Source organism: Nicotiana tabacum, chromosome 6, assembly GCF_000715075.1.
Source record: "Nicotiana tabacum cultivar K326 chromosome 6, ASM71507v2, whole genome shotgun sequence".
NCBI lineage: Eukaryota > Viridiplantae > Streptophyta > Magnoliopsida > Solanales > Solanaceae > Nicotiana > Nicotiana tabacum.
In genome coordinates, this window is record NC_134085.1 from 110,365,372 (window position 1) to 110,380,173 (window position 14,802).

The 14,802-nt window shown below is 35.2% G+C and overlaps 1 protein-coding gene and 1 non-coding gene across 3 annotated transcripts; one reads left to right on the forward strand and one right to left on the reverse strand.

The window, feature by feature from the left end:
- Nucleotides 1-1,480: 1,480 nt before the first annotated feature.
- Nucleotides 1,481-1,585, reverse strand: LOC142182366 (small nucleolar RNA R71). Its single transcript, XR_012711202.1, has one exon. It is a non-coding gene; the product is annotated as a small nucleolar RNA R71 (small nucleolar RNA).
- Nucleotides 1,586-12,152: 10,567 nt separating this feature from the next.
- On the forward strand, nucleotides 12,153-14,561 carry LOC107825599 (uncharacterized protein At1g28695-like). Of its 2 annotated transcripts, XM_016652476.2 has the most exons (3): nucleotides 12,153-12,477; nucleotides 12,566-12,943; nucleotides 13,803-14,561. In XM_016652476.2, the coding sequence occupies exons 1-3, from the start codon at nucleotides 12,301-12,303 to the stop codon at nucleotides 14,301-14,303; spliced, it is 1,056 nt and encodes a 351-aa protein (XP_016507962.1). In that variant the 5' UTR covers nucleotides 12,153-12,300; the 3' UTR covers nucleotides 14,304-14,561. The 2 variants fall into 2 exon arrangements, 1 of the variants encoding a protein (XP_016507962.1); XR_012710144.1 differs by lacking the exons at nucleotides 12,153-12,477; nucleotides 12,566-12,943 and adding an exon at nucleotides 12,960-13,411 and having other exon boundaries at nucleotides 13,803-13,939.
- Nucleotides 14,562-14,802: the final 241 nt, after the last annotated feature.

Here is a 14,802-nt window from a genome sequence, read left to right on the forward strand (position 1 = left end):
GAGGGAGGAGACGCCACTTTGGAGTAGAGATACACACGGGATCGTGAGGAAGCGAAGAATTCTTAGTTTTCTTCATCTTTTTCTAGTATTTCCAATTGATTCAACACTTATGCAATTGTTTGATTACATCATGAGTGGCTAAACACCCATTGTTCTGGGGTTGTGATTTATCCATGAATATTGTTGTTTTATATTAGCTTGACCTTGATTATAATTCACCAATATATGGTTGTTTCTTCAATTCTGTGTTTAATTACTTAATTGTCTGGCCAACAGTTAGGTTCTATTTACTATCTATGCTATGCTTGGGAAAGCCGTGTTTAGATTAGAGAAGAATTGAAGAGAGCATGATCTTAACTTTTAGGGGGAGCAGATTTGTGGTTAGGATAAGAATATACCTAGTCACCGTGCTTAATTAAATATCTTGATCTTAATGCGTTCTTAATAGATTGATTTCATAGTAATATAGGCGTTAATCTATTGAGAATAGGTGAGTAGTACTTCGGGAGAAGGCTATGAGAGCATTTATCGATTAATTAGCAACCATGAGTGAATTATATGAAAGGGAGAGTTAATTAGAACACAATACGATTGGTGAATCGATCACAACTCTGGAATATTTGTCTCTACTGAATACACAACAATCAACTCGTTACTTGATAACTTAGTTATTATTTAGAATTGTAATATAATATAATCATATTATTGGACTTTTATTTTAGTTGGATTGAATAACAATTTTAGTGATTTAGTGAGTAGTTTACACAAGTCTCTGTGGGTTCGACACTCAACTTATCATTATATTACTTGTCGACCACGTATACTTGCGTGTGCGTTTGGGAGCAACAAGTTTTGGCGCCGTTGCCGGGGACTTGAATATTAAGTACTTGCTAGTTTTTGCTTTAATTGTTTATTTAGTATAGTCTAACGTTACTTGATTGTTGCTCAGATCTCAGGAACTTTGATTGAATGCGTAGGGTCAGAAGCCAGGACCGACTTCAAGGCTTTGATCCTGAACCTGAGAGAACATTTCATAGGAGGTTGAGGGATGCAAGGGACACGAATAATATTCAGGCACTTGTTCAATTTCCTGTGGACATGGCAGAGGAGCAACCCATGGCTGTTCAGGAGGTGGTGACGCCCAACATTGCTAATGTCACCTCCAGTATAGTGAAGCCCAGGATCACTGGGCACTTTGATCTGAAACAGAGCATGATCCAGTTACTTCATGCAAACGGGCAATTTATGGGTCTTCCACACGAGGATCCACAATAGTATATTCTGAACTTCTTGGAGATTAGTGATACTTATATCACTAACGGGGTCACTCCAGATTACGTGAGGCTCACACTTTTTCCATTCTCTCTATTGGGTGAGGCTAAGCGATGGCTAAAGGCAAAACCAGCTAACTCCATCACATCATGGAATGATTTGGCAAGAAAATTTCTGGCAAGGTTCTTTCCTTCAGGCAAAACTGCAAAGATCAGAAGTGAGATAGTGGCCTTCAAACAGAAAGTGGGAGAATCTTTATACTCAGCTTGGGAAAGGTTCAAGGGGCTACTCAGAGACTGTCCTCATCACAATTAGATGAATGAAGTGTTAGCTCACACTTTCATAGAAGGGCTACATGCTGAAACAAAGATCGTGGTAGATGCTGCAGCTGGGGGTCAAGTGTTGGAGAAAAGCTTTGACGAGATATATGCATTATTGAACAAATTCTCCAAGAGCAATCCGGATTGGCAAGGAGAGATGGGCAGACACATAATGCAAAGTCTGTAGGGGTTCTTGAGTTAGATGTCGTCTCAGCATTATCAGCGCAGATTTCTACACTAACCAATCAAGTCAACCAGATGAACTTGAGTATCAACAAGCAACAAGCCCAACCAGTGCAACAAGTTCAAATATTTTGTGAAGTATGTGGAGAGGGTCACATGAGCAATCTATGCCCAGCAAATCCAGAGTCTGTATATTTTGTGGGTAATGCAAATCGAGGCCAAACAAATCAGTATGAGGACACTTACAATCCCAACTAGAGGAACCACCCAAACTTCTCTTGGGGTGGAAACCAGGGCACTCAGAATCAATACAGGCCTCAAGCACCTCAACAACAATATAAACCACCTTAGGTTGAACAACAAGCGAGTCCTACAAGTCACCTTGAAGATATGTTGAAAAAAGTGATGGCTGAACAGCAAGCCCTCCCCACAATAGTGAGAAATTTGGAGCGTCAAATGGGACAGCTTGCCAGTGCTTAAAACACTAGACTAGCTGGAGCTCTTCCAAGTGATACTGAGCCCAATCCTAAATCTCAAGTCAATGCAGTTACCTTGAGAAATGGAAGAGCACTAGAAGAAGTTCCAAAGAAAAGGAAGAATACAGATCATCCTGAAGGAGAATTAGCTCCCAAGACAGTAATTGAGACTAGGCCACCGCCTCCGTTTCCACAAAGACTGTAGAAGCAAAAAGATGATGCCAAGTACAAGAAACTCCTAGATATTTTGAGCCAAGTGAGCATGAATCTGCCTTTGGTGGAAATTTTGCAGGAAGTGCCTAAGTATGCAAGGTATCTCAAAGATATTGTGGCAAACAAACGAAGACATGCAGAGTTTGAAACAGTTGCACTTACTGAAGAGTGTAGTGCCAGAGTTCAGAGTAAATTTCCTCCTAAGTTGAAGGATCCTGGGAGTTTCACAATTCCTTTGTCTCTTGGAAAACAAGAAGTTGGTAGAGACTTGTGTGATTTAGGGGCCAGTATAAATTTGATGCCATCCTCTTTGTTCAAGCAACTCGGATTGGGGGCGCTTAGACCTACTACGATCACTTTACAGCTAGCAGATAGGTCACTAGTCATGCCCGAAGGAATTATTGAGGATGTGTTAGTTCGAGTGGGAAAGTTTATTCTTCCTGCTGATTTTATTGTTCTTGATTACGAGGCAGATAAGGAAGTGCCCATTATTTTGGGGCGACCATTCTTAGCTACTGGTGGAGCAATTATTGATGTGAGAGCAGGGAAGTTAAAAATGAGAGTTGACGATGAGGAGGTCACTTTTAATGTGTACAAAGTACTTAAGCTTCCTAAGCATTATGAGGACTTGTGCATGATTAATGTGGTAGAATCGAAGGGGATAAAGCAGAGTCCTTATGTGAATTATAGTGATCCAGATGGGACAACTGAGTTAAAGGAGGTCGTGTTTCCAGTTGAGCGTGTAAAGATGATTTCGAAAATAGCCAGAGATGAAAGAGGATACCTTCTGAGAGCACGCAAAAAGGCTAGAATTCATGGGAGAAAGAAGAAGAGAAAGCGCCCAACTTGAGCAGAGTAGCAGAGTTGTGCCACGACTATAAATAAGGTGTTTGTTGGGAGGCAACCCAACCTGTGTATCTTTTATCTATTGATTACTTCTTTTTATTGTGTTTTGTATTGTTTTTTTTATTTTTGCAGAGTAGGGGAAGTCTGAGTACCCAAAGTTGAAGTTGAGGAGCATGTTTGATCTTAAGTGTGGGGTCGTCCCAGCCGTTAATATTGAGGATCATGTCCGAGCTAGGTCTGAGAGGGTCTCAGGGAGTATTTCTCACCCTTGTTTTAATATTTCTCTATGATCATGCATCGAGGACTATGCATAATATAAGTGTGGGGTGGGGAAACTACTTTCTGGAGTATAATTGTCTTTCTTTTATAACTCGTAGTAGACATAGTCTAGGTTCAAAAAAAAAGTTGAAAAAGCTCGGTCTGTTCCCGACGATGGATCTTTTGGACAATTTTCTTGAGGAATTAAAGTCCGATTTAAAAACACCAAAAAGATTTTTTTTATGTGTCATTTTATTTTCTTAGAATAGCTAGGTAGTATTCCTTGGTTTTTTTTGGGCACCTGTTCTTTTCCAAGGATGTAGCTTGAACCGGGCACTTTTAATTTCTTTTTAGGAGTAGTTTAGGAAGGAACTGAGTTGTTCTGAGATACTCACTGGCATGGTTGATGTTGGCACATTAGTCTATGACATACATTCTGTTTTCCCGTGTATATGGTTTGAATTGTAAAGCCTAAGTAAAGTAAATAGCCTATTTTGTGACGCATTTTCTCAGTTGTTTGACTTGTATGCCGCATAGTGCAATGTTGCTTAAATTTCTCATTTATTTGTGCTTGCTTGACTTGAGAGTTGAACAGAACCGTCTTGATTGAGTCATGTGCAACGTGTGTGTGAGGATTCGTGATTTTCTGTGCTATCCTGTGTAGTCTAGAACTTGCCCCGTGTGTTAATTGAAGCGAAATTGTGAGTTGTTCTAATCTAGGAGATGACGTAGGCATTTTCTTGCTTGATCATAGATGTGCTTGTCACATAAAAGTAAAATTTTCTGTTGCTAGCCCCTTTGAGCCTATAGACCTTTCTTTTGGCACCCACATACAAGCCATACCCCTATTTTGTTCTTAATTTGATATTGATTGAACCTTTACCTCCTAAGGCACTTAGTCGCTAAAAGAAGCAAGGTGAGATATTGGGGAGTAGCTTTCGAGTGGAAACATGGAAGGGCTCGTTGGTGCACTAAAGTTGAAATCAAAAGTCACTAGCCGATGAACTTTAATGTATGGAGTGTGTGAAGAAAAAAAGAGAGAGAAAGGAAAAGAAAAATTGCAAGAAAAGAGAAAAAAGAAAATATGATAGTTCAAATAATGTAGAAAAATACACACCTCCAATTCTTATTGATTTGTGCTAGTGACAAAATAGAGAAGTGCTTAAGTGAAAAGAGGGCTATGTTGTATATGGCAAGTGATTTGGTTGAGAAGAATATGTGCTTGAAGTGTAAATGTAGTGTATTAAAGTGCTTACGAGGGTGAGTTACTATTTCTAAATATATCCTACCCGTCCCTTAGCCTACATTACAACCTAAAAGTCCTAATTGATCCTAGATTTGGCTAGCTTAAATTAGTGGAGATATACACTACGGGCAAGCTTATGGAACGACCACGGGATGCATATGAATTCTTTGTGAGAGTGAGCGAATTTTGTTCAATTGTGTGATGTCCTTAAATTATGTTCAAAAGCATATTTGAATGTGTGGATCAATTTATATTCACTCTCGATTTGTTGGTGAGGGCACATGATCTCATGAATGATTGGTAATGTTGTAAACTTTCTTGTTGGGTAAGTGCATAAATTAAGGGTACTTAGTGGTTGCAAGTCGGCTTGTGAGGTTGGGTGGTGACAATTAGGTTATTGGAAATTATTGAATTGAAATATTATACTTCGGCATGCTTAAACGGGAAGAATGTGAAATTTTGTGTGGTCACGCTTGTGTGTCGGTATTTATCATAGTCAAGGGTATAGTGTGTAGTTAAAGGTTAAAGTGCTCCTCTATACTTGATACTTGTACGTAGTTGGGGGTTTATTAGATAGTCCTATTGCTTGAGGACGAGCAAGAGCCTAAGTGTGGGGTGTTGATGTTTAGCTTAAAGTATATATATTTTTATGTATATCGCCTCATATCTTACTCTTGTTTCGTGAATTTGGGATGTTAAATGCTATGAATTATATTAATTTGAAGTGTTTTTACTTGTAGGAATGATTCGGGAGCAATTTGGGGCAAAACGTGAAAGATTTGAAGCTAAAACGAACAAAATCGGGAAAGGAAACAGTTGGGCTGAAAACAGTAGGCTCAAAAATTGGGGCGCTATGGAGGGCGCCTGGTGCCGGGCTGGGCGCCGGGGACGTGAAATGTGTCATATTTTGCCCGGGACAAGTTTATTTCGGCCCTAGACCTACCCAACTGATATAAAAGCAAGACTAAACCTATTTTTGAGGGAGGAGACACCACTTTGGAGTAGAGATACACACGGGATCGTGAGGAAGCGAAGAATTCTCAGTTTTCTTCATCTTTTTATAGTATTTCCAATTGATTCAACACTTATGCAATTGTTTGATTACATCATGAGTAGCTAAACACCCATTGTTCTGGGGTTGTGATTTAGCCATGAATATTGTTGTTTTATATTAGCTTGACCTTGATTATAATTCACCAATATATGGTTGTTTCTTCAATTCTGCGTTCAATTGCTTAATTGTCTGGCCAGCAGTTAGGTTCTATTTACTATCTATGTTATGCTTGGGAAAGCCGTGTTTAGATTAGAGAAGAATTGAAGAGAGCATGATCTTAACTTTTAGGGGGAGCAGATTTGTGGTTAGGATAGGAATATACCTAGTCACCGTGCTTAATTAAATATCGTGATCTTAATGCGTTCTTAATAGATTGATTTCATAGGAATATAGGCGTTAATCTATTGAGAATAGGTGAGTAGTACTTCGGGAGAAGGCTATGAGAGCATTTATCGATTAATTAGCAACCATGAGTGAATTATATGAAAGGGAGAGTTAATTAGAACACAATACGATTGGTGAATCGATCACAACTTTGGAATATTTGTCTCTACTGAATATACAACAATCAACTCGTTACTTGATAACTTAGTTATTATTTAGAATTGTAGTATAATATAATCATATTATTGGACTTTAATTTTAGTTGGATTGAATAACAATTTTAGTGATTTAGTGAGTAGTTTACACAAGTCTCTGTGGGTTCGACACTCAACTTATCATTATATTACTTGTCGACCACGTATACTTACGTGTGCGTTTGGGAGCAACACTAGCCATACTTTAATTTACAATATATTCATACTTCAGAATTACTATGCATACATGTTTGTTGCTTTCAAGTTGACTTTTCTATGAAATGACTCTTCCTGAAGAATTATATACTATAATATTAGTTGGGTATTTCAAATAAATGTCCTCAATAAGAAAAAGATAATTTAAATACTAAAACAATATTAATTTTGAATATTATAAATAAGATATAAATACCAATATACTACCATTAGTTTCTTTTAATATTAATAGCGCATCACGCAGATACTAATACTAGTACTTTCTAAAGAAAAGAGACACTTTTGTGTGTGAAGTAAAAACTTATTCATACCGGACGTTTGCAGCAATTCAGTAGATGCATAATATGTGTTTGCAAATCTGACGTTAGGTAACCTCATTTAGGGCAACTAACATAGTCTCTTCAGTGGCGGATGTAGAGCATAGTTACTGGGTTTTCGGGAACCCAGTAACTTTTGCATAGACCCTGTATTTTTATAAATTTTTTTATTAAATATCAATAAATATATAAGTGTGAACCCAGTTATTATTGTATATTAATTTGATATTATAATAGGAACCCATAAACTTCCAATTCTGGATCCGCCTATGCGTCTCTTTAGACTTCTCATACCTTGTCATTTGTTTTGATTGGCGTAGATGATTAGATTTATTAATTTTAAGTGAAAAGAAAACGATCCTAAATTTACAAGTTTTGAGCAATAGACGAGAAAAGAAGCCGAAAGACTAATAATTAAATACACCAGCTTCTCGATCAACATAATTTCAATGTTGTGGAAAATTATCGGTCAATACTCCATACTAATGGTTTGACTTTTCTAGTCGAACTTATTTGGAGTGATATTTAAGCTCAACTTTGAAAACAGATAACTAATAGAGAGAGGATGGATTTTTGTTCTTTAATTTTTTCTAAATATTCTTTTTAAGGGAGGTTTTTGGCTCTCTCTTTCTATATAGTATATTTTTGGATAGATAGTGAAGTTGTAGCTATATATTAGACGGCAACCTTAATGTCAAGATATATGTGAGAGTATGTTGTAAATAATCAAGCATTCTCTAACTCATTAAGTACTAAAGGATTAATAATCAGCATTTATTTGACCAAAGAAATATAATGAAACACCGATGGGTTTCCTGGCTGACAACCTTAGACAAGCCAATACATGTCAAATCTCATATTGTGCTTTGTTGGAATTGCTTGGATTGGTTTCTTCTTCTGAATTCCAAACAATAGAGCACCAACTCGTACATGGCACAAAAGAAATTCAAAATTTGAGTTCTAAATTGTGATGGGCCTTCACCCTTGATGGAGTAGTTGAAATTACAGAAGTCTGATATCTTCAATATCATCATTTATATTTTGACCTCATTAAGAAAAATTTATATTTTCTAGCTTTCATCATATTTTTTGCTTCTCCTCCTCCTTCCTCTTTTTTCTTTTGTTTTTGGCATCTTCTTCTTTTATTATTCTCATTATTCTCATTATTATTATTATTATTATTATTATTATTATTATTATTATTATTATTATTATTATTATTATTATTATTATTATTATTATTATTATTATTATTAGCTTCGAACTAAAATTAAATAATAATAAAACTTGTGATGTAGAAAATTAAAGATTCATTACTTATTTATGGTTAGAATTGAGTGGGTAATGTTCCATTGAGCTTATTATCTATCTTTAATGATTCAGATTAATTTGATTGAAGAAATTGAAAAACACCATTGTTGATTTTTGTTTGAGCTTGAAAAAATCTTGTTGATCAATCTAACTATTAAAAATTGCTAAAAATGATATTAAAAGTTTGTATATCAATTTTGGAGTAATTTGGCGTTTATTTGAATCTAATTTAAAGCAAAATATTATGGTAAAATTATTGCACAATAGTTATGGCGACGGTCAGAAATTATGGTCAGTTATGTCAATTTTTGCCAAGAGTTTTGCAATATTAGGTATAACGATTGGTTTCTAGTAACTGTTAGGATCGAAAAAATTAGGTGTCATGCGGAAGTTAGCAAAACAAACTTTGAACGACGATAAATCATATAATAAAATAGGAATCTACCAAAAGAGACACAAACATTTAACGTGGTTCGGTCAACTGACCTACGTCCACGGCGGAGATGAGCAATCCATTATATAAATGAGAGTACAAAATATCGAGAGAACAACCTCACGAAGAGGCAAACACAAGTGACACACTAACACTTGTCTCGTGAAGTTCTCCCCCTAAACACGACTCTCAAACCCCATATAGCTACATTGTGGATGCTGCTGAATGAAAATGAATGATTTCCAATTTATAGAAGTCCAAACCTTTTCCTACAAGATAAAGGACTAGCCAAACATGGAAGAATTATAATTTCCTTCTACAAAAAGGAAAGCTCAATTATGGTAAATATGTTGTCTTTTCCTTTGAAAGATATGAAAATCAAATATGGTAAGAAAATCAGGACGACACCCAAGAGTAACCAGTTATGGCAATACAGAAATTCTGATCGTCACCATAAGACATAAAATTCTGGCAAGTGTGCTTCAAAATTCTGACCGAAGGCTATTTTGTTCAAGCTCCTTTTAATGGGGTCCAAATTTCAATAGTGGCACCAAATGATTCTCCCGATGGAGTATACCCTTTGATGGGCTAATGCGTCCTGTGATTAGCGGTAACAGGCCCAGATTGTGACTGGACATTTTCAACTAAAACCACAAGAATGATATTGAAACAAATTGAAAAGTATTGCATAATAAGGGTTGAAAACGTCTGAATTTTAAAATGATTTTCGTCCGTAAAAATTAGGAACTGTTCAATCTCTTAGCGCCTTGGTGGGAAACATTCTTCAAAGAGAAAACCCTATCTGGATTACAAGGTAGCAAGACTTTTGAAATATATTTTCCTTGAGGTTAACATATTTCAGAAGAAAAAAAAGAACTTTTTACTTGAGAAAAACAATTGTTTAATGTGTAAATTCATTTCGAAATTTTGAATCGTGGATTTCGCAGGGATATATATGTGGAAGATGTGGTTAAGGTAGTGGTGAAATTGACAGAGATAATGGCTTAGATAGACCAAATCAGCAATTTTTTAATTAATTTTAGGTTAAACATACTTAAACAAATACAATACAGATTTGCTTTTTCTTGTTCGGAGAAAAAATAAGGTTTCTTTCTCTTGTTTCTGATTGCTCGCTAAAGTAACAAGGCTTTAATGCAGGCGGGCATAGAAAATATGCAAACTCTTATTCTCGTACCGTCAGACTTGACGGCAATTAAATGATTTTTTTTGTTTGAAATTTCATTTAATTAGAATATAAAAATTAAATAAAAAGTTAGAGAGAGGAAGCAAGTATATGAGAGTTTGGTCATAGACGTATTGTTTGAAAGACATCAAGTTCGTTTTTGCTCGTACTATGAGGATACATCGGTATATATTTTCAGTAAGAGTGTTTTTTCCTGAAAATAAAATAAAATACAGCTTCTGCTTTTGTTTATAAAAAGAATTTTTTTTATATTACTTTTCACCGTATACAGCATTCCTTACGTACGGTACTAGTCTATCAATGGTGATTTTTAATCATTGACTAAATCCATGCTATGCCCCCATGGTTAAGGGTTCCCTATACTTGGAATACTTTGATAAATGTTAGTAATTCTTATTAAGGGCATTTTTGTTCTGAAAATAATCACGTATAGCTTTAGCTCCTATTTCTGATTAAAAAACGACTACATATTTGACTTCTTCACTAGAATAGAAAATTAACTTATGATATTACTCACATTTTTTTAAACAAAAGCTTGGCGAAACATCATAGCTCTCCAAAATAAGCTTTTTTTAAGGAAAAATAAACACTTCTAATTCGTCAAAAGCTTAATTAAATAAATTTGTATAATTCGTAATACGTGCCACTGGGAGTTGGGACTAATTAGGATGAGGCCGCTCAGCACACCTTACTAAGAGGGTGTTTGGAAAACCAGCTTTTAAGCCACTTTTTATTATATGGAGTGTTTGGCCAAAAAGAAAAGCTGCTTAAAAAAATTAAAATGTGCTTAAAAAAAGCCAAAAGCAACAATACAAGTTGGTTGATCCCAACCTTTTCGATTTTGGCTTAAAAGCCATTTTGGTTTGACCAATAAAATTACTCTTTTGTTCATTACTCCCTCCGTTTCAATTTATGTGAACTTATTTTTTTTTTAGTCCGTGCCAAAAAGAATGACCCATTTCCTTATTTAGAAATAATTTACCTTTACACAATGATTTATAGTCACACAAAATATATGTGCCTCATTTTACACCACAAGATCAAAAGTCTTCTCTCTTTTCTTAAATTTCGTGCCCAGTCAAATGAGTTCACATAAATTGAAACTGAGGGAGCATGACTTTTCATAATATCAAACTTATCCTCAGTCAAGGAAACCCCAAAATATTTTCTTCTCCTATTTTCTTCACATATGAAGGACCCGTTCCTCATCTTTCATCTTCGTTTCTACTTCATCTTTCATTTTCTGCACTTTCCTCAAGTATCATTTTCTGATCCACTTGCGTTACTTTCTACCAATTCTACTTGACTATATAGTATCTTTCTTCTACTTTATAAAAATTATCTAAAGTAATCACATAAATTGAAATTAAATTAAAATATAAATTATTTTTTATTTGCATTAATTTATAATTAAATATATTATAGTAATCAACTCCTTTATAATATTAACAGCTTTAAGGATATTTTTGTCTTTTTAATAGAAAAAAGTGCTTACCAGCACTTGTTTACCAAACACTTCAACAACTTTTTTAAGTTTTAGCACTTTTATCCAAACAGGTAACTGCTTATTTATAAAACAAGCTCCAACACTTAAAAGCTACTTTTAAGCCCTTGTACTTAGAAGCCACTTTTTTAAGCCAATCTAAACGGGCTCTAAATCTATGCTATACTCCCCTAACCCAAATAGTTTAAGTTAATAATTGATTTTTAGCACTATATTTAAATATTTATACATATTTTAGGTTTCTGCCTACATCGTGATTTAAATGTTTTTATGTTTAGTAATGGAAGCAAATTATCTCTACTACTTGGCCATGCCCTTTGGGCTTTGACACTAACATTTATATAAATAAAATAATTAATGAGAAAAAACTTTCAATCCCCACATAGAATATTTTGTTTAATTGTTTTCCTACTAGAAGAAAGTTAAGGTCGTTTATCTTTTGGCAGAACGTAACATTCTATATTCTTTTATAACATTTAAAAAATGCAATAATTCTACCAGACGGTATATACTTTTCACAAGCTTTTGAAATATCTTATTAAAACTTTATTTAGAAACAAATAAAGTATATTTCAAAAAACAAATTATTAGTACACCAAATTTGAAAATTCTTTACAAAAATTTGTCAAAGAATGAATTTCGTAGGTAATTAGGATTCCCGACTAGTTAAGTAGTTGAACAATTCAAATAGAAGTACAAAACCAATGGTAACCAAGTAGAATTGTAGTTGGAGTTTAGAAGAGTCACACAACTAGTCATCCCCTTTTAACACTGAACAATTTTATGAAATATTTCCTCTTCCTCTAACAACATTAATTCTCTATTTCGTTAACTAATTTGGATCGCCACTCAAAACTATAGTGCAGATCATGGATTTGAAGAATACGAATTTAAAAAATCTCATCAATGAATACTATCATTATATTGTGTATACACTTGTAACTTTAGTTTTATTATCTATGCTCCTCTTAAGCTCTTCCGGTAATTACAGCAGTAATTTTGCTTTATTTCCTATGCGAAACTCCGTTTGTCAACCTTCAAAAACAGTAAGTAATCATGCTTATTCTTTAATTATTTTTTAGTTGATTCTGATTTTCAGTTCCCAATTAATTTTATTTTGTATACGTATTCCAGTTTAACATGAAAATATATGGAGATAAGCTAGAAGAAGCATTAGCGGGAGCTGCGACGAAGGACAAGACGGTAATTATTGCAATTGTAAATAAAGCATATGTGGAGGGAGATAAGCCGATGCTGGATATTTTTTTGGATGGTTTTTGGCTCGGAAAAAGCACTGCGAAATTAATCAAACACTTGTTGATCGTTGCGATGGATCAAACGTCGTATAGAAGGTGTAAGTTTTTGGGGCTCCATTGCTACAAGCTCCAAACGGAGGGTGTTGATTTCGTCGGAGAGAAATTGTATATGTCTGAAGATTTTATAAAGATGATGTGGCGAAGAACCCGGTTCTTAGGCGACGTTTTAAAACGTGGTTATAACTTCATATTCACGGTACGTCTCATTAATCATTATATACACATCGGTTGGATGGCTTTTTGGTTGAAAACTATACCTAACAACCTTCCTTTTTCTTTGCATTTAAGTTATTATAGATAACGATAGTACAAAATTTTTTATCTCATAACTTCACATCATAAAAAGTGAGATTAGTACATGGGAGAAAAAATTATTTGTGGCGAGACTCTATGAGTGAGTTGGAGCAACTGGGATCATACTCGCCCGAGCCAAACTAGTATACACGCTCAAACTCTGAGCCAAAGTCTCCTGAAATCCAGGTTTCGCAATAGGTCCCTTCGGAGCCTGAGCTGGTCCCACCGGTTCAACAAAATTTAGAAATCTGCTCCTCGCCGAGAGCTACTGGTGGCTCCATAGTGGCTGCTCTAATTGGGCCTCTAACCGCGGGCGTGCTCCACCGCCTATCTCTGCCTTGGGGTACTATCGCTTGTCCAGCTGTACTAGGTAGGTTACCCAATACAATATATTAAAAGATATTGATATTGTAAAAAATCTATTTTCTTAAGTGTTAAGGAACATCAGTTCTTTAATTTCATAGTGTTGGTGTATTAATGTTAGCACTTGTCTTATGTGTTCGCAATGAGAGAAAGCTTTCACTTGATTGGCATGACTAAACTAACATTGTTTTTCCCAATTTAATTAGTAATTATTCCCTCCGTCTCAATTTATGTGATGGTGAGAGAAAGCTTTCACTTGAGCATATTAGCTTTATTTTGGTGCCATATTTGTAAAAATTATATTAATACAGTCCCATATATATGTTGTGTAAATAAAGGTATCGTTCATTCAAGCTAAATTAGCTGAGTATTGTTTTAATTCGTTCGTGCTGGAACAGGACACTGATGTGTTATGGCTAAGAAATCCATTCCCAAAGTTGAGCCACAACAAAACCATAGACTTGCAGATGAGTACAGACAATTTCAACGGCAACCAATGGTCCGAGGCCAATCTCATTAACACAGGCTTTTACATGATCAGATCAAACAACAAAACCATAGCATTGTTTGATGCGTGGTACGCGAAGAAAGACAATTCTACTGGATTAAAAGAACAAGACGTTCTGCAAAACCTAATGCACGGAGGAGAATTTCGAAAGTTAGGGCTTAAAGTGAGGTTCTTAGACACTGTTTATTTCAGTGGGTTTTGCCAAAACAGTAAGGATGTTAGAGCCGTAGTGACTGTGCACTCCAACTGTTGCAGAAGAATTAGTGCTAAAATGGCTGATTTGATAGCAGTGATTCATGATTGGAAGAGGTTTATGAGCTCCCCTGCCAATGAAACATCCAAGTTTCAGTGGACGCCTCATGATCACTGTCGCAACTCGTGGAAAAATTAAGGATTATATGATACTTTTATGTTGAGAAATTTAGTTGTTACGGTTATAAAATGTATTCAAATATATATTTTTGTGATTTTGTAGCAAGGCAGTGTATAATTTGTATGTGCATAATTAGATGAAGTATTTTCACATACTTTAAGTACTGCAATAGCATAGTGTCACATTTGTTTTTGTTCACATTCTCGACTCTAGTCCCCTGGAATTCTGCTTCGTGATTATGTAAGAAAAAATAGTAACAATAAACAGCAACTTTAATTCCTCTGCGTCATGATTTCATCCTAATTCTTCGTCTTCTTCTTTTTTTCTGCTGGGGGCAGGCCAAAAAGTTCCTAGAACGCATCTTAAGATTCTTCAGTGAATCATTGGATTTACAAGCTTTGCCTGATCTTATTAGTTTATTTAAGAGAGATTTGCACAAAAGTACAGTTTAACACACTATGATGCACTTACGTAGCAACATTTTTAAGTTTACAGTGCATAGCTTAATTTTAACGGT

Excerpts from the sequence above, each read along its gene's own strand:
- LOC107825599 (XM_016652476.2), top strand. The coding sequence starts at position 12,301 with ATGGATTTGAAGAATACGAATTTAAAAAATCTCATCAATGAATACTAT. Across the intron at positions 12,478-12,565 it reads TTTGTCAACCTTCAAAAACA|TTTAACATGAAAATATATGG; the intron begins GTAAGTAATCAT and ends TACGTATTCCAG. Across the intron at positions 12,944-13,802 it reads GTTATAACTTCATATTCACG|GACACTGATGTGTTATGGCT; the intron begins GTACGTCTCATT and ends GTGCTGGAACAG.